The sequence below is a fragment of the Amphiura filiformis genome, chromosome 9 (genome assembly GCF_039555335.1).
Source record: "Amphiura filiformis chromosome 9, Afil_fr2py, whole genome shotgun sequence".
Lineage (NCBI taxonomy): Eukaryota > Metazoa > Echinodermata > Ophiuroidea > Amphilepidida > Amphiuridae > Amphiura > Amphiura filiformis.
In genome coordinates this window covers 67,197,511-67,221,771 of record NC_092636.1, presented here as the reverse complement: position 1 = coordinate 67,221,771, position 24,261 = coordinate 67,197,511, and the positions used below count along the sequence as shown (strand labels likewise).

At 37.9% G+C, this 24,261-nt stretch overlaps 2 protein-coding genes across 8 annotated transcripts in view; one reads left to right on the top strand and one right to left on the bottom strand.

Annotated features, from left to right (window-relative positions):
* LOC140161362 (cGMP-dependent 3',5'-cyclic phosphodiesterase-like) overlaps positions 1–24,261 on the bottom strand; it is a 294,091-nt gene that overhangs the window by 227,198 nt on the left and 42,632 nt on the right. The gene's annotated exons all lie outside the window — the stretch shown is intronic.
* LOC140161361 (uncharacterized) lies at positions 5,173–13,317 on the top strand. Its single transcript, XM_072184855.1, has 5 exons — positions 5,173–7,657; positions 8,312–8,444; positions 8,987–9,127; positions 9,749–9,951; positions 10,498–13,317. The coding sequence occupies exons 1-5, from the start codon at positions 6,446–6,448 to the stop codon at positions 12,292–12,294; spliced, it is 3,486 nt and encodes a 1,161-aa protein (XP_072040956.1). The 5' UTR covers positions 5,173–6,445; the 3' UTR covers positions 12,295–13,317.

Genomic DNA, 24,261 nt, shown 5'->3' with positions numbered 1-24,261 from the left:
GTAACCCAATGCTGACAGAATGTCTTACCCAGGTACCTATCTAAGATAAAACACAAAAATAACTTTTTAGCCTATATACCTGCAATGAGACACACAGTGGACAATGTGCATGTACCCACTACCCATGTACCATCTACACAATATAGTGCACTTTGTTTTTCTCTCTTTGCTGTTTCAGATTCATCATATCGAGTGCATCAGATCAAGCAGTTCCATTGTAAAATTTAGTTTGTAGAAAATAAGTACGGTAATTGTAGTAATTGATTGAGTACACGCATGCATGTTTTGACAAAGAAACCTGTCAGATGTCAGTATTTTTAGAATGAGATTGGAAGGTCTAATCTAATTTTAGTACAGATTATTAGTGTAAACTTTGTAATTGAGCAGTCACATTTGAATTACACATTTTATGTACAGTGTAATTGTGCACTGTGTACTGCTTTAATGCTTATGTTTTTCTGAGCTAAACTTCGGTCACTTCTACAGGGTTTGTAGCTAGACAGAATTTGGTGCCCTCTATATAGATCCACCTTCTTGACCGTTTTAAAGGGCAAACTTTACAGTTTAAAAGTTTTTTGTGCTGGTTCATATTAATATATCAAATTCCATTGAGTGCCAGTTAGTCAAGTGCTAGCGCTCGGTTACTGCCAACCAGTATACAAGGTACCTGAACAATTTTGTTGGGCCATTTACCTTTTAGCTCAACTTACAAAGTGAAATCATCAGTGAATCTGCTTTTGTTTTTATTGAATGCTGGTAATTCAAGGTACGGTAGTTACTGACTTTCCTTCCTTCCTTCCTTCCTTAAAAGTGCAATGCTCACATGAGTGAGAACAGGCGCACTGCGTGGTGTGCATGGGCCGGAACAATAAACGTAGCATGAAACTGAAGACAGGTGCAAAATATATACAGATGTGCGAGTAAAAACTAGGCTGGTGATGAGACTACTTCAGTAGAGAATCCCTCAACATGGTCTTAAAGCTGTCGAGAGATTGGTAGTTTGCTGGATCCACTGGGAGCTTGTTCCAATCCCGGATGGTGCGTGGGAAGAATGAATTAGCAAACACTGAAGAGTTGGTGTGGGGTTGCAAGAACCTGGATGAATGACCTCTGGTAGATGAACAATGATGGATGAGGTATTGATTCCATGTGATATCAACCAGGTCAAATCTGATCTTGTACATCATCAGTAGGCTACTGCAAAGGCGTAGGTCCTGGAGAGATGTCTAGTTCAGGTTGCGGAGCATTGAGGTGACGCTACTTCTTCTGTCGTAGATTCCTGTGACAAACGGGCAGAATTCCGTTGCACCTGTTCGAGCTTCTTTGTATTACGCTGTGTGTGGGTATCCCAAGCTGATGCTGCATACTCCACAGTGGGTCTGATGAAGGTTGTGTAGGCTGCTTCCTTAACTTTCTGACTGCAGTGGCTGATGTTGCGTGACAGGAAAGCCTTGGTTGAATTTGCCTTCTTGGTGATGGTGTCCACATGAGTGTTGAAACTCAGTCTGGAATCAAGATGGATGCCCAGATACTTAGCTGAGTTGACAGTCTCCAGTGTGTGGCCATGGATGGAATAGGACGCTGGAGTGGGCTTGCGTTTGTTAGTCACCTGCAATACTTGGCACTTTGTTTCGTTGAAGCTCATTAGCCAGTCAGATTCCCACTTCTGGAGAGCGTCAAGGTCATGTTGAAGAGCAGCTGAGTCCCCTGGAGATGTGATGTTTCGGTAGACGAGGCTATCATCGGCGAACAGTCTTGTTGTGGAGTCAGAGACACAATCAGGAAGATCGTTGATGTAGATAACAAACAACAGGGGTCCTAGCACGCTGCCCTGTGGGACACCAGATGTCACAGGTGCTTCAGGGCTCTTACTGCCATCAACTGCGACTGATTGGGATCTGCTGGAAAGAAAGTCTCTGATCCAGTTGAGAGAACTACCATGGACGCCCGTAGTGTTCCACTTTCTTCAGTAGGTGACGATCGCGAAACCTTGTCGAATGCCTTCTCGTAGTCTAGGAGAATCACATCAGTCTGGGATTTGTTGTCCAATCCTTTGGCCAGGTCATCCAAGGTGACAATGAGCTGGGTCTCGCAAGATCTTCGTTGGCGAAATCCGTGTTGTGCGTCAGATAGAATCTTACATGTGTTGAGATGACGAATAACGGCACAGTGCACGATATGCTCACATAGCTTGCATAAGACTGAAGTGAGGGAGATTGGCGGTAGTTGGCTGCATCAGAACGGCTGCCCTTCTTGAAAATCGGAACAATCTGAGCTTTCTTCCACTGGGATGGAACCTTGCCTTGATCGATGGAAGCTTGAAATAGAAGAGTCACTACAGGAGAGATTTCTTCAGCTGTTTCTTTCAGTAGCTTTGTTGGTATGCCATCGGGTCCAGATGCTGAGAAGGGCTTCAGGTTTCTGAGCAGCTTGGTAACACCATTCCTGTCTACGGTGATGCTATCCATGGAGGGATGTTGTTTGTGATCAAGGTCAGGTACAGTAGAGCCGTCGTCAACAGAAAACACAGATGTAAACTGCCGGTTGAGTATAGCAGCTTTGGTCTTGGGGTCAGAGTGTAAGAACCCACCTTCCTTCAGTGGAGCAACGCCCATCTGGTCACATCTCTTCGACTTAATAAGGGCGCCAAGCCTCTTATTACGCCTACTGCTAGGATCACTGTGCACTATGTCATAGATGTACTTGTTGTATGACCTTCGGCATGTCTTCTGGGATTCTTTCTTTAGATGTTTGAATCGAAGCCAATCCCTCTCCTTGTTGGTTTTACGAGCTTTACGATAGGCTCGTGCCTTCCGTCTGGTGGCCCGCTTAGTGCTGGAGTTAAACCAAGGTTGGTTGTGTCTGGTTGCGCTCCATTTCGGAGGCACACAGTCCTCTATGACTCGTTCCAATTCGTGTTGAATGGCATTGGCTAATTCCTCTACTGGGGTGGAAGTAGTAAACTCAGACGTGAAATGACTGGCCCATTTCTTGATTCTGTCACGTATGGCGTCAAGGTCAGCTCTTTTCCACAACAGGATCTTGCGGCGAACTGGCTTTTTCTGTGAGCCCTTACATTAACATCCATATAGATGACATCATGGTCGCTTAGGCCTGGTAAACCCGAGCATCTGTTAACCAGGGAGGGTCTATTAGTCACTATAACGTCCAGGATATTATCGCCTCGTGTTGGGAAATCGATCAACTGGTCGAGTCCTGCACGATCCATGACTTGGAGGAAGGACTCATTTATTGAGATTCTGTACTGATGCGAGATGATGCTGCCGGTGCTCCAGTCAATGTCTGGAAGATTAATATCGCCAGATATCCAAATCGCAGCTCCTGGGTTGTTCTGGCACAATTGAATGATGGTACGGTTCAATTCGTCCATGTAGTCTTGATCATTGTTTGTTGGACGATACAGTGATGCAACCACAATAGACTGCTTGCCATTAAGTATTTTTGCCGCAACAAATTCCGCTCCAGTCTGAATGTCAATCTGGTGGTTGTTAAGGCTGTTATGGATGCCCAGTATAACACCACCATGGCCGCCATTTCTGTCGCAGCGGTACATGTCGTAACCAGGTGGGAATACTTCTCCTTGGGCGATGGTTGGTTTGAGCCATGTCTCGCAACCATAGATCACATCTGGCTTAACTGCTTCAACCATACTCCAGAATTCTTCGCTTTTGAGTAGATACTCTGGAAGTTAATCTCCAATAAGCGGAGGTTTTGAAAGGATTGCTGTTTACCTTGTTTACTAGGCGATGACTTGGCCAATGGTGAGCCCGGGTGGCAGGAGCTGGTAGAGCTGGACGTTGAATGGCTGCTTTGACTGCTCATAGACCCGTCGAGGATGGTAGAATCAAAGAGCCCAGAAGACAGGTTTGGTAACCCGCATTTGTAGCACTCCCAAGGTAGGTCACATCGACCAAGGGCATTGAGGACTACATCAGATAATCCCACACACTCTGAGTGGAACCAGGCATCACAAGATTCACAAAGGATGCTGGCTTTTGCTCCTCTGTAGGAAGTGCAGGCCTTGTTACATTCCCCGCAGGGATATTTGGGTGGCCGGGGACCTGGATTTGATTCCACATCACCTGCTCGCAAGATGGATGAGTGCGAAGTTTGGGCACACGGTTGTTGTTTAAGGTAGATGGAGAACAATATTGCTAGGTACAAGCAGCATATAATGATACATGGTACATAAGGAACTAAGTTATTCATCTTGACATACGTAATATTGGATTTGACTTCAATACAGTCATACATTGAGTTACACTGGCCATGGTCAATAGTTTGGCGACACAGGACATCAGCAAAATACGACATCAGTAAATTAATGGCAGTATTTACAATTACAAATGTGATGTCTCAGGATATTCAGTACATTGACATTTAATACATCAAAACACTCCAAACATGGTAGTTCATCATGATGTAGTTGGCATGGTAATTGGTAAACAACATGGCAATGATAATGATGGAGGCAGGCATTTGGCAGGAGAACTGGCTTTACACAACTATATCAAGCATGCATGAACAGCACAAGAGTTAGTTTTTTTCAGCAAGCAGGATGAACTGGAGTTGAGTTAGTGTAGGTAGGGAGGGAGCATGCAATGCAAGGGATGATTGAGCATGTAGATGACAATGTGTAGTTGCACAGCAACAATGCATACATACGATCTTCACAACAGCTAACAGTGCAGTTCCACTTCGTCCAGTCCTAAACAAGAGCTCAAGAGTTAGTCTTCAGCAAGCAGGATGAGCTTGAGTTGAGTTAGTGTAGGGATGGAGCATGCAAGGGGATGATTGATCATACAGGTGACAATCATAATACAACAACAATGCATACATACAGATCTTCAGTTTATGTAGTCCCGATCGATCGCCGTAATTTCTTAATCGCAGGGCTTCCAAATTCGTGGGGTTGACGAAAAACAAGGAAGATGTCAAACCGAAGTGAATTTCAATCAGTGAATACACACAATCGAGAGTTGGATCTTTGTCATCGATTACACCACGAAATCTGTAGACTCAAATCACTCCAGATATGATGAAATTGATGAGGGATGATGAGTCGCAATCGACAAAGATGAAAACAAGTCTCAAATTTTGTACGAGAAATCAAATTTCATGCTAGATTGGTCCGACGCATGCGCCCTCTAACAGATTGCTTAACATTGTAGTAGTCGTGCATGTAATGTGGTTCTAGCTACAAACACCATGTACCACTAATAATACCGTAATTGATGTGAGTATAATCCCACCTTTTTGGAAGGGAACATTTAAGTGAATTAGGGGGGCTGGGCCTCTGCTCGGATATTTGTGAAATTCTTAAGTGTCCGGCCTGTATACAAATTCATATCTTAAAAGTATAAGATTACCGGTACGGTACTTCTTTGTTGTTTCATTTTAGCTATTAATTACCAGGGGCGGAACCGTAATTCCAAATTTGGCAGCTTTTGCAGAGTTTATGCTTACCAAGTTTAAGAGGGAAGTTTAATTCTAAACTAGTGGTGGGATTATACTCCTATCAGTTCTTAAGTGTGAAAATGGAATTTGTTTATTGTAGTTTAGAAGCTTATTGAACTTGAAGTAGAAGTTGCAAATTCAGTGACAAATTTTCGGTTTAGTAGCATACAAAGTGCAGCCACTGCAGGCTTTTTGCTAGCTATAGGTTGTGTGATAGCTTGAATTAATTGTTGTAAAAATTAAGGCCTTCATTTTGCCTTGAAAAAGTTAAGAATTATAGTCTGTTTATACAATTATACATTGCATCTGAGATTGGCTTGCAACTGGCATGTGATTTTTTAATTGCTACATTGTTGTAAGCAGGCTTTTTGAAACAGATTTTGATATCAATTGAATTAACTATGCCTTGCTGACTTAATTTGTGGACTTCAGATTTTCATTTGTCAACCAACAAGAAATTGCAAAAGCTTATGTACATACATGGTAAACTGTAAAATACATTGTTGTAATAACTAGATTCAAGTCGAGACGCCAAGTTCCTGGATGTGCATTGCTGCATACGTATACATGTATTTGTAATATTTTGTGTACATAGATAAAGTGCAAAAAGAATATTCTTGCTTTTATAACTCGCTGGCTCAGATTCAAAGCAACTTGAAAGTCCCAAGGTTTTTTTGAAACCTTTTTGTGCTTCTGCAGAGCTTTAAAACAGCCAGTGGTTGGTTAGCATTATAAATCAATAGGCCTGTGTCAGGCTATAAAAAAGTTACAATAGTGGAGGTGAAATTGGTGCAACTTGCTCACCTGTCGAGTATTTAGCAGGGCCTATAGCATTAAAGGAAAGCAAATACATACAAATATATGCGCAATTGCACATTTGTGAATGTCAACATTACGCTCTTGAATGTGCGTGTGGATTTGAACTGTAAGTAGTTGTAAATAGTTGTACATTGTATGCAAGGCCAAAATGTGGGCCAACAGGTTTTCAGTGTTACCAGATCATCATCCCCTGACTGACCTGACCAATGATAATGATGATGTGGTACATGTAGAAGTACATATAGAACAGATTGGTGACAATGAAAAAAGAAAATGTAATCCAAATATGCATTCAAAGGGAAAGAAAGGTGAAAGGAAAAGGTATTTCAAGCAAGGGTATAGAAGAAGAAAACGGAAGCCAACCTTGAATTTTGATAGTGGTGAAAATGTTGTGTTTGAAGCAAAGAGTGGCCAGGTGGGCAAAACAAGTTTGTATGTTGGGAGGGTGAAGAGTATGGTAGATAATGATATGTACATTGTAGAGTCTATCGTGAATGAAGGGAGACAGTGTACTATAAGTTACCAAGACAATCCAAGATTAATCAAAGAGTTAATTGTAGATAGTAATGATGTAAAGGAAGGAGTGACAGTTTTAGTTGCTTGGCAAATAATCAATGGATTCCCAGAGTTGGTTCCAGCACAGATTGTAGAGGTTGTTGGGTCAGAGTATGTATGGGTTCAATCAGTGAAAGGGGAATGTGTTAAAGTACATGTAGATAATATAATCAAAATAACAAAAAAAGAACAAATCATGACTTGTGCAATAAATGCAGACAAACCGCATGTCAGCATTGAGCAGTTGAATGTAGTCAGGCTCATGCTAAGTGCAACGAAAAATGAACTCGCCACTATAAACTGTACGTATCAAAAAACACTCCAGCAACTGCAAAACAAAATTACAGACTGTGAGAATCTCCAAAACCAGAAAGAAGAACTGAATGAACTCCATCTTAAGGCCATAGAAACAATTGAACAATACCGAAATGACTTGATGGAGTCAACAAAAACTTCACAAACTATAGAAACCCTACACTCAATCATAAAAACACAAGAAAAGGACTTAGATTCTCTAAGCAAAAAAGTCATCTCACTTGAAGAGGAGCTTCAAACAGCGCGTGAAGACTACCAAATGCAGACAAATGAAATCAACCGACTAAAAGCAGCCAACACAAATTTGCACCAGATGAAAGACACAACCTACAAAATGACGAGAAACATAGGACCAACCCTTCAAGCTCAACAGATTAGGAACAAGACTAGACCCACCACCTTTCTACCAATTGCACTACCTCATCACAACAATCCAAGCAGCAAGGCCAGTCGACAAACATTGAGAAGACGAGGAGAGCAACTAAATGAGGTAAGAGATATCAGTACAACTACAGTACTACATGCACTGTCATGCAGTGAACATGTGTTAACATTTTGTTCTAGCCTAGAAATTAGGGAACAAATCAAAAGATCGATGACGTCCTATAAACGTAACTAGTTTCGTTTCTCAGCCGACCCCCTCCCTCCCTACCAGAAACGTAATAATGAAATGTTGAACATTTTGACATAATAATAATAACACATTCTTCAGACCGATGTTTTTGTACAAACGTAATCGAGTATTTTTACCCCCTCCCCCCCTAAACGAAACTCGTTTATAGGACGTCATCGATCTTTTGGTTTGTTCCCTTAGCTAGTGTGAGGATTTTGTTTACAGCCAAGTGTATTGACATTTAAATTTAGTGCTGTTTACAGCCAAGTGTATTGACATTTAAATTTAGTGCTGTATGTTGCGCTTGAAGGAAGGTGGAACTGTACTCGAATTACAATATTGTAATTCGAGAAGGTGGAACTGTACTCGAATTACAATATTCAATGATGTGACACAATGGTAAATACACCACTGAAGTAAAATCCCACCCTAAATTCCAGCCATGTTTAACACAGTAAAACATTGGGACATAATCAGTATGATAATCTTTTAAAGTACAAAATGCTAATTGTATTTTAAACTTTATTTCAGGTGTTGAATGTGATTTCAGCCAGAACAAATCCAACAGCAACTGATTTAATTCAGACATTGGCAGCATTTCTTCGGCACCACCCTGACATTGCTATTCCAGCGTGCAAGTCAGCCAAGATTAGATTTGCAACAGGTAAGGAATAGTTTGCTATATACAGGGCTTACTACGGGCAAAATGTGTAATTCTCAATCATGAGAGCCAACTTGGATATGCACAGATCTTTATGTCAAGTCTACTACGCAAAGACTACAGGCGTACAGCGCAAACATGATTTTCAAATATGGAGAGAATGTAAATGCATGTGTATACATTTTGTAACTGGCTGAAATTGCAAGTAGAAATATAGTTTACAAAGGTTACACAAATTCCACATTATCCTGTAGGACCTCTATATTGAGGGAATCTTTTTTATCAATTAATTTTTGAAAGCAATGGTGGATAGTTTTTTGTCATAACTTTTTATTACACCGGCACATTGAAAAGGGTGATTAGGCCCAAGCCTTTAAATAAGCGACATGGAACCATGAGGGCAAATTTGCTCCCAGCGCCCTCTTATTTCAAGGCTTGATTAGATAGTCTTATGTTTTATGTCAGGAAGATCATGATTCCATGTATTAGAAAGCTGGAAAGAAGCTTAAATGTAATTCAAGATCAATGGCTTTAATATCTTGCAGAATTTGATGCCAAGGATGCTGTAGACCTGAAAGTTCTTTTGCGTTTGCCAATGACGAGAATGAGAGATCTGCGCAGATTTCTGAGCAAACGAGGGGTTAAACTGCTGCCATCAGACAAACACCTTTATAAGGAAATGTCAGGTAAGTGATATATATTTTTCCCTTTTGTTTTGGCGGAGAATGTTCAGAGCTCTCATGCTAAGGAACAAGTCAAAAACTATGTAAGAGTGGATATGGGTTGATGGGTTTGTGAATAATGTTTCATTATGTTTCTGGAGTAGGGTGGGGGGTTTGCTGTGAGAGAAAGGGGAAAGTACTGAATTTGTTTAAAGGATTTCATCAATCTCAAGGCCTTTATTTACTAAGATTATATAATATATACTTTTTGCTATCAATACTCAATATCTTGGTTTAATTTCTGGTAAGTAGGGTACAATATCGCAGAAATAAATCGAGGAAAGGACTTGGCTGCCATTTGATACAAGCATAGGTGAAAATTTGTGCTATTCGGTTTCGATTGGAATGCGCTCGAAATTGATCACACTTCATGGCGTGATGCAAAAACAAATCTTATTCATGGTTTTGTTTCAGCATTCCATTGGCAAGGACCCGAATGCCCCCAAATGTCACATCTGATGGCGCTATTTTATGTAGGTGTATATGAAGTCGGGGTTCTCCCTTGATTTATTTTTGTGTAAAATGTTCATTACGAAGAGGAAAATGTATTTACAGAGTTCTCTATCTTTTATTGTGTAAATTTAGACCGTCAATACCAAGCTGATGATATGGTGGAAGTTGGAGTCATGGATCTAAAAAAGACCACTCATGCTGCAGAGACATCGATTGCCTTCTTTCGCATCAGAAGCCTGGAAGACTACATTGTTTCTCACATAGAAAAGCAAATGAAAATGGACAACGTGAGGAGTCACGATAATTTCAACAAGGAAATCTGGATCAAGATAGGGGTAAGTGCATGTACTTGGACCTACTGAAATCTTTGACCTGATCTTACAAATGCTTACAAGTACCTGGTGATTAGTGCAGGATATCAGACTGATGTTGTGTTGTGTTGTTTGTTTTTTTCTCTATGGTACCAAGTAGTAATACTACGTGCTCATTCAGTGTTAGCTCTAGCAATGCTACTTAACATGGAATACTTTAAGCTCAGTGGGTAGGGATTGTGTGTACAAGTATCTGTGTTAAAGGATGACCTTGTACCACCTATGTGTTCTGTGTTACACTAACACAGAGGTAGGTACCTGTGTGTTCATGGCTACTGGTAGAGCTGGAAAAATACAATTTCCCAGAAAGATGAAATAAATTAACATCCATCAGAGCAGGTTTGATTTACCATTATTTCTTATGTTTTTCTTTATTCAGAAATGCAATATTACCTCCACATAACAAAGTTTCCTTTGGAGATTCAAAAATTCACACTTTTTACAGTCTTGACCATTTTCACATATATGTTTAAATTAATCAAGTTTGTTTACTGTTTCTTAAATTCACAGGGGGATAAAGGGGGCACTTCAACCAAGCTAGCATTTCAATACGTGAATCAACACAACTCGAACTCTTCTGCAGCAACAAACATCTTGGCCATGTTTGAGGCATGTGACACATACTCCAATATGGAGAATGTGTTTGGCAATTTCTACACTCAGCTGGCAGAATTACAAAGAAGGAAGACGCTCACCATCAACAGGGTTGTATACCCTCTGAGGATTTTTTATTTCGGGGATACAGAGTTTTTATGTAAAACATTTGGCCATATGGGCCCATCTTCATCATACCCATGCCTTTGGTGTAAGATCCAACTTAAAAACTTAAGAAACACCAATGGGCAACCTCACTGCCCAATGACTTTAAAAGATAACAAATGGGTCAAAAATGACAATTGGGCAGAAAGTAGAACTTTTGAAGATTACCAGCAGGACTTGGCGAACCTTGTGGCTGAGGAAGAAGATGAAGGTCAAAACGTAAGAATAAGTGGAAAAGACCACCACAGCATATCCAAGCGTCCTCTGCTTCCTTTGCCTTCAGATCTTCTCCAGATTGTTCCGCCATCCTTGCACATTCTGCTTGGTCTAGTTGTTCGGCACTTTAAACAAATTGAAGATAAGTGCCGCCAACTAGACAAAGGAAATGTTCAAGGAGCTGAACAATTGGAAAGATCTTGGAATTCAAATTCTCAGATCGCCAAACAGGCCGAGTTAGACCTGCGGGAGGCAAAGGATGCATTGGAGGATGAGTTGGATATCTTGAGTTCACTCCAGCAGGCGGCAAATGGAAGGGTTGTACGTGGGCTTACAAATGATGCATGTTGTATGCCTTTGTGTAAATTAAGAAATTGTACTCCGCAAGAGGTTGACAAAAAGAATGTGTCATGGATAAGGTGTATAGAATGTGGTGAAGGACAAACCAAGGGGTGGTTTCATTCATATTGTGTAGGTTTAAGCAAAGAAGAGTCAGAAAGTGATGACATGGATGAATTTGTTTGCCCGATATGCACTAATGAAGTATCCGGGCCAAATGATGTAATTTCTCTTCAGGAGGAAAGAGTGAATGCCCACAAAGCACTGGTGCGTGATAAGGAGGAGGATTACTCGAAAAAGAAAAAGGTTCTAGATGCGACGTATGATGATGTTGTTGAGCGAAGGGGAAATTTCGAGAAGACGTTAAATGACACACTCAAAAAGATTGGCGTCCAAAGGCAAGCATACCACAGCCAGTGCTTTGTGGGCAACCACTGTAAGATCATTCTGGCAAACACAGAGGTATTACTGGATGTTCTTCCAAATAGTGATTTCAAATGCAATATGATAGGTCTGTTCAAGCGACTTCGTGCAATTTTTAAGTTATTCAAATCAGATTTTTTATCTGATGCTGAGGTGCGTGCATTATGTGTTAGGTGCTGGGAGTTGGGAACTTGGTTTCCAAGGAAGTTCCCAACTGACAGCATCCCTCCCAAAATGCACATGCTTGTATGTCATATCCCTGAATTTGTTCAAAAATGGAAAACAGTAGGTCTCTTATCAGAACATGGACTTGAAAGCATACACAAAGATATCAATTCAATAGAAAGGATATATTGTACTGTAAGAGAATCACAAGAGAAAATGAGGCTTGTCATTGGAAATCACCAACAGAGGAGTGCTACAAATGCTGCAGCAATTCAAGTTTCACCAAAGGAAAAGAAGACATGTTATACATTTGAAAAAACTGGATGTAAAGGTCGGTACAAGTTACGTTTTAAAGGATCCGAGGAGAGAGTTTGTGGTAAATGTGCTCATGTTATTTCTATTTAATATTTGTAGACTTATAACAGCAACAATTGGTGATCTGATACATTAAAATCCCCAAAAGTAAGGTTTTCCAAGAGAATTCTGATAAGAGACGTACTGTTTTAAGTTATTTATGTATAATACAACTAGCAAATATATACTTGAAATTCATAGATTTTTGAAATGAATTTTTAATATTGATTGGTAAAATTAGATGGTTTTAACCCAATATAGAAATTGATTGGTCGTTTGAGTTTTAAGATATTGGACGAGACGTCCAATATTTTGAACTCATAGCAAGACCAGAAAGTTTTGTATTGAGCTAAAAGAAAAAGCATCCCAAATTTTAACATGTTTTCAGAAATGTGATTTTCGTTCCGAAATGTGAAAACATTTTTGGTCAAATTTTGGTCAGAAATGCAATTTTCATTCAGAAATGTGATTTTCGGTCAGAAATGTGATTTTTGGTAAAAATGTGATTTTTGGACAAAAATGCAATTTTCATTCAGAAATGTGATTTTGCGATTTTCGGTCAGAAATGCGATTTTCATTCAGAAATGTGATTTTGTGATTTTTGGTCAAAAATCCGATTTTTGGACAAAAATGCAATTTTATTCAGAAATGTGATTTTTGCGATTTTCGGTCAAAATGCGATTTGTGGTCAAAATATGATTTGTCATGATTTTGGCAAAATGTGATTTTGGTCAAAAATTAGAATTTTGGCAAAAATGTGATTTTTTGGTCAAATATGTGATTTTTGGGCAAGTATGAGATTGGTGATCAGAAAAAAAGCGATTTTGGGTCAGGAATGCGTATTTTGGTCAAATATGCGATTTTTGGTTAAACATGTGGTTTTTGGGCAAATATGCGATTTGTGATCTAAAAATTGTGATTTTTGGTCAAAAATTAGAATTTTTTGGTCAGAAATGTGATCTTTGGTCAAATGTGTGATTTTTGTTAAGAAATGTGATTTTGGGTCAATGTGATTTTTTTTTTGGTCAGAAATGTGATTTTTGGTTTACAATGTGATATTTTGGTTCAAAAGGGGTTTTTGGTAAAAATGTGTCTTTTGGTTTAGAATGTGATATTTTGGTCTAAAATGTGATTGTTCGGTCAAAAAAATTGGGGGAAAAGTAAACCTGACACTCCTTATAAGTACTATAAGAAGCAAAGATTCTGAGAACATAATGTGATATGATGAAACTCTTTAATTGTCTCATCTTATTACTACATGTATATCCAAATTTTCATATAACAATGGTGAGCATTATATTGCTTTGCATTTGGTCATTATTTCCAGTATTATGATTCTTTCTAACATTACATATTAGGTTTATAAAAAGTTCAAAATTAATGCTTCCAGTCTATAGGGTATATTGCTGATCCATTATCCTTTTTCTGGTGCATTGTATCAAATTAGCTTTTCTTTTCAATCCCACAATGCACCAGAAAAGGATAATTAATGGATCAGCAATATACCCTATTCACTGTGATGCATGCAGGGCATCGGGTCTTGCTTGATTGGCTGGCTTTTCTTTCTTTCCTTGCTTGAGAATCTTGAGTATCTTGCAATCTCAAAATGGGGAATCTGGAAAAGAAAAAGAACCAATGTTGTGATGGCATTGCTCATGATAATAGAGTATAAGTACATTTTGAAAAACATTCTCTTGAATTTTGACATTGAGACTTCTGAACCTACAGGTAACCAGTAACCTTCTGTATAATTTGGAAAACATTTTAATTTTGCGAGGTCATGTTAGTTTTGCATCATAAACAAGATAATATCATAGAAAGAACCATAATTATTAATATAATGAGCTTTTGTAAAACTGGTGAAATTTTTTTTTCCTTGTGTATATGGCTACTTTTTTTCTTGTATGTATGTTGTTTTGTTTTCCTTTTCTAAAACTCAACTAGTTTTGAAATTGTGAAACAAATTATAATGATGTGAATTTTTGTTTGTTTCATGTCATGTACATTGCCCACCTAAAAAAATGCGGACAGGCCTATATATAATAATGGATAACATGTTTTTCAATTGAACATCTGCATTTTGTACCATTCAAAGAATACAGTTACAGTAATAATATTGATGAAAATTTTAATATGATATTAGATTCATAGTCCCTCTTTCAATTTCAAATTTGATCAATTTCAGACAATCCATAGAGACAATTTGTCTTGACATTTGGTTTATAATGTGACATTTTCCACATACAAAACATGTAAAAAACCCAAAATCAATGTCCGGATCTTTTAAGGTGGGCATCATTTCATATAAATTAATATTTTACTATGCACTATGTATAGATTCCCTCTTTCAAACTTTATATTTATGTTTAATCTTTGTATTTCATCGCTATGACTTGGCTGACACTTTGGTCAAAATTTACATTAAAATGATCAGAAAAAAAAGCTATTATTGTTAAAGTTTCTATTTTTTGTGTCATGTTATTTATTATTTTAAAAATATTATAGGCAAAAAAAAAAAATCCCACCCTGTTCTAAGGGCGGATGGACCTTTCAAATAGGATCTGGTGTTTTCTAGAGGGAGGCTAAATTTACCCAAAATATCACCAAAATCTGAAGAATTTTTACAAACATTTTCTACAAATTTAAGCCAAAATTGTTGATTTTTCATGATTTAAGCGAAATATTTTTTTTAAATGCTCAGAAACTAATTCTGGGTCGGTCGGGCCCATAAAGTTTTTTTTGGTCGCCTTTAATAATATTATTGAGTTTATTGAATTTTTTTATTTTGTAATATTTTATTAAAACAACAAAAAATGATGCTACACGAAGAACATTTGTATCCATCATTGAAAATCATCAATCTCGGAAAACAAGCCTGTTATTAAAACTCCCAAGCCACGATGGGTAGATTTGTTTTTTTTACACATGATTAAAAAATATTTCTCAGCTACCCATATCCTAAAATATTCTATAAAAGCAAACCAGTCAATTTTAAAACAGATGATATAGGCAACATAGTACATGTACAAAGACATGCATGGAAGTTTATGACCCAAGAAATACAATATTGATTTTCACTCTTGTGTGCCATGTACCATGGACAATATTGATTTATTATGTAATAGTGTTGAACTTGTTGAATGGGTTAAAGGTCAGTGGACCCTGGTGATAATAGGTCTGGCAACTCATCTTCACTCCTACTTAATTACTCAACCAGAACGTTGGTTGTCATGGTCACTTGGGCAGTCAATCATGATGACTAACTACCCATCACCAATTGGAGGCGCCAAGTATTCTGAACCTCTCTTAAACTTGTGAGCAGTAGATAGTGAACTGACTAACTACTTGATATCAGCAGTAGATAGTGAACTGACAAACTACTTGCTATCAGCAGTAGATAGAGTATTGATGAACTACTTGCTATCAGCAGTAGATAGTGTACTGATGAACTACTTGCTATCAGCAGTAGATAGTGAACTGATGAACAACTTGCTATCAGCAGTAGATCGTGTACTGATGAACTACTTGCTATCAGCAGTAGATAGAGTATTGATGAACTACTTGCTATCAGCAGTAGATAGTGTACTGATGAACTACTTGCTATCAGCAGTAGATAGAGTATTGATGAACTACTTGCTATCAGCAGCAGATAGTGTACTGATGAACTACTTGCTATCAGCAGTAGATAGTGAACTGACTAACTACTTGCTATCAGCAGTAGATCGTACTGATGAACTACTTGCTATCAGCAGTAGATAGAGTATTGATGAACTACTTGCTATCAGCGGTAGTAGTGTACTGATGAACTACTTGCTATCAGCAGTAGATAGTGTACCAATGAACTACTTGCTATCAGCAGTAGATAGTGTACCGATGAACTACTTGCTATCAGCAGTAGATAGTGTACTGATGAACTACTTGCTATCAGCAGTAGATAGTGTACTGATGAACTACTTGCTATCAGCAGTAGATAGAGTATTGATGAACTACTTGCTATCAGCAGTAGATAGTGTACTGATGAACTACTTGCTATCAGCAGTAGATAGTGAACTGACGAACTACTTGCTATCAGCAGTAGATCGTGTACTGATGAACTACTTGCTATCAGCAGTAGATAGAGTATTGATGAACTACTTGCTATCAGCGGTAGATAGTGTACTGATGAACTACTTGCTATCAGCAGTAGATAGTGAACTGACGAACTACTTGCTATCAGCAGTAGATAGTGTACTGATGAACTACTTGCTATCAGCAGTAGATAGTGTACTGATGAACTACTTGCTATCAGCAGTAGATAGTGTACCGATGAACTACTTGCTATCAGCAGTAGATCATGAGTGTACCGATGAACTACTTGCTATCAGCAGTAGATAGTGTACTGATGAACTACTTGCTATCAGCAGTAGATAGTGTACTGATGAACTACTTGCTATCAGCAGTAGATAGTGATAAACTACGTGCTATCAGCAGTAGATAGTGTACCGATGAACTACTTGCTATCAGCAGTAGATAGTGTACTGATGAACTACTTGCTATCAGCAGTAGATAGTGCACTGATGAACTACTTGCTATCAGCAGTAGATCGTGTACTGATGAACTACTTGCTATCAGCAGTAGATAGTGAACTGACGAACTACTTGCTATCAGCAGTAGATAGTGTACTGATGAACTACTTGCTATCAGCAGTAGATAGTGCACTGATGAACTACTTGCTATCAGCAGTAGATAGTGCACTGATGAACTACTTGCTATCAGCAGTAGATAGTGAACTGACGAACTACTTGCTATCAGCAGTAGATAGTGTACTGATGAACTACTTGCTATCAGCAGTAGATAGTGTACTGATGAACTACTTGCTATCAGCAGTAGATCGTGTACTGATGAACTACTTGCTATCAGCAATAGATAGTGTACTGATGAACTACGTGCTATCAGCAGTAGATAGTGTACCGATGAACTACTTGCTATCAGCAGTAGATAGTGTACTGATGAACTACTTGCTATCAGCAGTAGATAGTGCACTGATGAACTACTTGCTATCAGCAGTAGATAGTGTACTGATGAACTACTTGCTATCAGCAGTAGATCGTGTACTGATGAACTACTTGCTATCAGCAGTAGATATTGTAGAGTAGAGTATTGATGAACTACTTGCTATCAGCAGTAGATAGTGTACTGATGAACTACTTGCTATCAGCAGTAGATAGTGTACTGATGAACTACTTGCTATCAGCAGTAGATAGTGTACTGATGAACTACTTGCTATCAGCAGTAGAACTAACTACTTGCTATCAGCAGTAGATATTGATGAACTACTTGCTATCAGCAGTAGATAGTGTACTGATGAACTACTTGCTATCAGCAGTAGATAGTGTACTGATGAACTACTTGCTATCAGCAGTAGATAGTGTACTGATGAACTATGTGCTATCAGCAGTAGATAGTGTACCGATGAACTACTTGCTATCAGCAGTAGATAGTGTACTGATGAACTACTTGCTATCAGCAGTAGATAGTGCACTGATGAACTACTTGCTATCAGCAGTAGATAGTGTACTGATGAACTACTTGCTATCAGCAGTAGATCGTGTACTGATGAACTACTTGCTATCAGCAATAGATAGTGTACTGATGAACTACGTGCTATCAGCAGTAGATAGTGTACCGATGAACTACTTGCTATCAGCAGTAGATAGTGTACTGATGAACTACTTGCTATCAGCAGTAGATAGTGCACTGATGAACTACTTGCTATCAGCAGTAGATAGTGTACTGATGAACTACTTGCTATCAGCAGTAGATCGTGTACTGATGAACTACTTGCTATCAGCAGTAGATATTGTAGAGTAGAGTATTGATGAACTACTTGCTATCAGCAGTAGATAGTGTACTGATGAACTACTTGCTATCAGCAGTAGATAGTGTACTGATGAACTACTTGCTATCAGCAGTAGATAGTGTACTGATGAACTACTTGCTATCAGCAGTAGATAGTGTACTGATGAACTACTTGCTATCAGCATAGTGTACTGATGAACTACTTGCTATCAGCAGTAGATAGTGTACTGATGAACTACTGTGCTATCAGCAGTAGATAGTGTACTGATGAACTACTTGCTATCAGCAGTAGATAGTGTACCGATGAACTACTTGCTATCAGCAGTAGATAGTGTACCGATGAACTACTTGCTATCAGCAGTAGATAGTGTACTGATGAACTACTTGCTATCAGCAGTAGATAGTGTACTGATGAACTACTTGCTATCAGCAGTAGATAGTGTACTGATGAACTACTTGCTATCAGCAGTAGATAGAGTATTGATGAACTACTTGCTTATGCTCACTTGCAGGCTCACCTTACAATTATTTGACAATGGAATAATCTGAAACTCAAGATATGGAAATCCAAGAATCATTTCTCTGAAGATAGATAGATGATTCAGGGTTTCTGTTGGGGGTATCACCCTGTATGAGCCCTATTATACACAGCGTTATAGCATGCTGTGCATCACCCATGATTCACAATAACCGAGTGGCAAAATTTCCAGGAATTGAAAGTTGTATGCACTGCTTGTTTAATGTATGATTTAATACTTTAATTCACTTATGCAGGTACCATCCTGCCATAAATGCAAATTAACGTGTTGTGAATAACCAATTAGTATCTTTATGACAGCTGCTGCATATTTAATTTCACTGTTAAATTTTAGTACCTTTTATGAGTTCACCGACTCCATGTTGTAAAAAGAACACAATTTATTAACAGTGTGTGATCAAAATACTCTCTCTCTCTGTTCAGGCTGAAGTATATCAAGTAAAACCATGGTATATAATTACTGAAAATAATTTTGCCTGTAATCATACACCTTATTGCATGTCATCACTGTCAACAATATAATTTACCAGCAAATATAAACATACCACCTATGCACACACCCCTACCTGCATGTGTCAGCAATCAAGGACCTTGTGTATTTTTAAAATCAATGTACCAAGGACCAAAATGGCAGATTTTTTGTATATATAGCTGTGTATGATACACAGTACACAGTTATACCTACCACGTCTCTTTTGTATGAAAAAGGACATATCTCTAAAATGCATTTGCATTTATGACCTACTGCAGACCTCAGTGAACAGTGGACGGTGCAGGTAAATCCACGGTTTATATGTGAAAAGTGTTGTGTGTGTCATTGTTTGCAGGCAAACACTGATGTAATCATTCCACATGATCTGGACATACTGACACACATGCAAATACACCACACACATACCCACTCCTAAATGTATTTGTGAGGATGTGAATACAATTATATAAGGCAAAGTGCTGTTGTGGTCCCTTTAGTTATGCTTTTTTCAAGGACTTGTCTTATATAAGTGATCATCAGAAAGGAGTATGTTTAATTCTAGGTTCAACTTTGGACCATTATTCTCAGCAAGTTTGTATGTTTTTTTATTCACATGAAAACCTGTAACTATAAAGTATGAAAAGTATATTGAAAATTCCAATACCACATTTAATATCACTTGTTCACATTGTGTTCCTTTCTTTTCAGTTAAATTGATTTCAATAGACAATTCACTCTATGGCCTGTTCTTGCATCCTGTATTACCCGTACTGTTGTTATGCATGGTATTTAGTTACTTTGATTTGATCAGTTCCTCACGTACCAGCTGCCATTCATTGCCTTGAGCGATATCAACCAGGCTACGTCATGTTTATTTGAAGAAAAAAATCATTACATTAATCAAATGTTACCGATATATAAATGTGATTATTCATTGATGTACGTCTGTCATGCATTATGTATGAACTTGCACTAGTTATTTGAAAGATGGGCAGTCATTGTGAAATCTGATTGGCTATATAGAAACATTGCTTGTGTTTGTTGTGCATGAGATACAACAGGGTTTCACGCATACAGAAAATAGATTCATGTGTGCACTGAAACATGGAAGAAAGAAAACTGACTTTGCTGATTTATTTTGCAGTTTAATTTGTTGTTTTTTGTTTTTGCTTTTGCTGTATTATCAAGTGGTTGGTGATCATAAATTTGTGACTCCTCTAAGGAACAAAATCTCCATGGTTACAGAGATAAAAGATGGGCAATTGACCATTTTCTGTCCCATACAAACCAATGGCTAAAAAAAATGGACAACTTTTCAACATTGGCTTCCATTTAATAGTTTCCCGTTCCATAGAAACCAATGGTTAAGAGACTTGGATGACTTTTCAAATTTTTTTGACCTGCAATTCAGTCTGAACATTTTTGACAACTCTGGCTAAATGTTTTTAGCTATTGGATAATGCATCTACCTTCTAAACTACATGTACCTGCCCCCCTTTTTCTTTTCTTCTTTTTAAGGTTACATGACGTATTGTTGGGTGAAGCAGCCAAAAAATTGATTTTCATTGTTTAAATCATTATATTATTGAAAAATAACACTTTGATAGTTTATAAAAGTTCATTCTACAAATCATATACTTTGAAAATGTGCTTGATTTATTGTTGTTAATGAGTTATGTACGTTTTACAAAAGTGTTGTTGTTTCAGCCCTCTTTACATCATAACTCTAGAACCACAGGACCTACATAAGTATATCTGTGATATTTGAATTCTTTTACACGTTCGCTATGAAATGATCAATGCAATTTTTGCCAAAAGCTCACTACCATTCGCAAGATGATGTGAACGACCAAATCGCAAGTTTTAAAAAGTTGCTAACCTTAATGTTTCTTCATCTTCAAATTCTGCAAATGATCGGTGTGGACCACCCAAAGCTGGTCACTGAATTTGAGTGATGATGCACCAAGATCTTTCATCACCTCTGTGACGCATATAGCACTTGATTTTGTATTTCACCGCTTGCCCAGGTACCTTACACACCACTGGTGAATAACCTACAAGATTTTCCTATACCACTTCAAATGATGGAACATATGGCTTGTATGGCGCATGTATGTCTGTGCAAATGGTATGGACTAGCCTATAAGATCGAGCTTTTCAGGTTAACTTTTAGACTAGATTTAGATTTTTAACTTGATCCCATATTATTGATCCCAAATTATTGCTACCATCTTGTGGTGCCAACTTTAATAACATACGTCTAGTCAAAAAATATTATGAGGGTCTGATGATGCTTCACGACGCTTTGCACCATTGATATGTCATAGTTAGCGGATCGGTCATTTTCAAACTGTGTCATATTAAATTGAGGCTTAGGAGTTGTAATTTACTACATTTAGACTAATTTCCATTGCCATTGCATTGTGCAAGGTATTTTCATACCAAATCATGATCACAACTACATGTATTGCTAATATATAGCACCGCCATACTAAAAACACTGAAAGCTGACTTTGCTGAATATTCTGCAGTGGTGTAGATTACCAACAATCCCAGATGTACATCAAGATGTAAATGTCAAACTAACACTGCTGCTGACTCACATTTAATGTTCTACTTCTGTCACGGTATATGACAATCTAATCAATAGTACATATCTACATGTTTATCACTTGGCATAAGCATACCGGGAATTTACTGTCGTGTTTTGAAACAGTCGGTATACTACCAGGATCTGTTGTACTCCATAATGCTATTTTAGTCCTGATCATCAACTTGATATATAGGTCAAATGTGATGGATAATCTAAGGATCTCAGTTCAAGTCACTTCTTTCCTCAAGATTTTAAGATTGACATTTAGGAATCTTTGGCCAACATGCTGGGTAATAGTTCTATTGATATTTTATGAGATGATTAGTTACCACTCAATCCCTGTGATGGGTGCATTCACACACAGATATTTCCTTAAGGGATCTAAAATGAGCGTTTATTGCGTTTCGACAGTATTTTTTGTGGCACATGAGAGCACCTCAGACCTATCGAATTGCATTCTGAATACTGAAGCATGTCTTTCTGATATCAAATAATTTTCATTTTTGAAAATCACAATATAATACAAATTTTATGACAAATGATAAAAATTTGATATTTTTCAAATTTTGATATATAACAGTCCTCAAGTAAATTATATAAATCTAATGATATATTTTAAAGTGTATGTAGTAGGAGGAAAAGTCGACGGTCAATTGAAAATTTTGACCTTTCATATTGAAGATATGGATTTTTTTCCCAAAAAGACCTAATTTTTTTTTTTTTGAGTTTTGGGAAAAAAAATCCATATCTTCAATACGAAAGGTCAAAATTTTCAATTTATCGTCGGCTTTTCATCCCACCTACATACACCTTAAGTATAAATCATCAGATTTATAAAGTTTACTTCGAGTACTGTTAAATATCAAAAATATAAATTTTTAATGATTTGCCATAAAATGTGTATTAAATTGCTAATTTCAAAAAATCCAAATTATTTGATAACAGAATGACATTCTTCGTATTCAGAATGCAATTCGATATGTCTGATGTGCTCTGATGTCCCAAAATAAATACTGTCCAAACGTTCATACCCCAGCCCTTAACCAATGCTATTTCTCAAACAAAAACTTTGGGAAATCTGTCATATAAACTGTCTTGAGGATTCCAATCCCAAGGTTTGTCCTCAAATTTATCCCCAAGAAATCTAGGGGATATCCCAATATCCCCAGGTCATCCTCAAGTGCTAGCGCTGTATGAATAAGCCATTTTGAAATTCTCCAAAGATGAGTATAACCAGGGAATGGCTTAATTTGCCATGCCACTAGAGAGGTCACAGTCAGCTTCCCGTTGTAATTCCAAAGTTGATGTTATCAAGCATTGTTAAAGTCAAGCCCCCTACCTTAAATTTTGGTAGGGGTGTGCGGCGCGGAGCGCTGAATTTTGGGAACTCAGAACTGATTTTCGGGCAAAATAGGGGCTTGAAGAATTGAAATTAGGGCCAAATTATAGGCTGTTGAGCTAAAAATGTCTAAATTATTTCCAAATTTGAGCTTAAAGAGCTACAATTGTCAGAGTTTGAGGCTCAAAGAACTGGAGCAGATCCAAATGTGGGGCTTAAGGAACTGCCGGAGAGCTTGAAAAAGGGACCCTTGACCGCCGCACATACCCGTACCACCTTAACATGTGAGTGCCCCCGAGGGTCAAGCTAGCCTTCAATGGAGTTGTGAACATCCAGTCAGGATTTGACTTAGGAATCGCAATTCTCATGTATGCTGTTTCTCGAGGATTCTATGACCATATGAACACAGTCAATATGATTTTTTCATATCTCCCATGAGTCCCATTGAGAGTGGATCATCTAACATTAGTCATCTGTCAAGCAGAATCAGCCTTCATTTTTTAATCCAAAACATGCTACAATACATGGGAAAGGCGTCAAAAGTTTTCTGCAAATGTTCATCTTGCTAGCACAATGAAATCAATTTTAGTGAAAATATGTCTCATGGTCCTAAGATACCAGTGTTATAATTTTTCAATGTATTTTTCAATGTATTTTTTTCTCTTGTGAGTGAAATGCCTGTGTACATGGGCTTTGTGGAGGTACACATCCCATCAAAACCTTACTGAGACTGATATATCTCTATTTTAAAAAACATATAAAGATGGAACATAATAAACCCAGGTCATGAGCTGGAAAACCCAACTCAGGCAGGGGTTTGACAAGACAACATTAAAAGGATATCCATAAAATTCACAATAAACAATGCAATATAATCGCTGTATACAGCAATTTTTGTAGCACACCTGCAGACTGCACATTTAGAGAATAAACGATAGGAATTTTTATTTTGCCTATCCTCTACCGTGTGATAGACGACAGGCAGGTCCAATATTTTGAGTAGTGGATACCGGCGCAGCCACTCACGATAAAAATATTGGACCTGCCTGTCGTCTCATCATAGGTAGAGGATAGGCAAAATAAAATTCCTATCGCTTATTCTCATTCTTAGTCAGTTAAATATTATTTTAATAACTGTAAACAAATTTTTAAAGCAAAAACTAAGTTACCGTCATAAAACTCCCTCATTATAAAATGAACGTAAACTTGTTTACAACTTCACGTATTCTTTTGCGTAT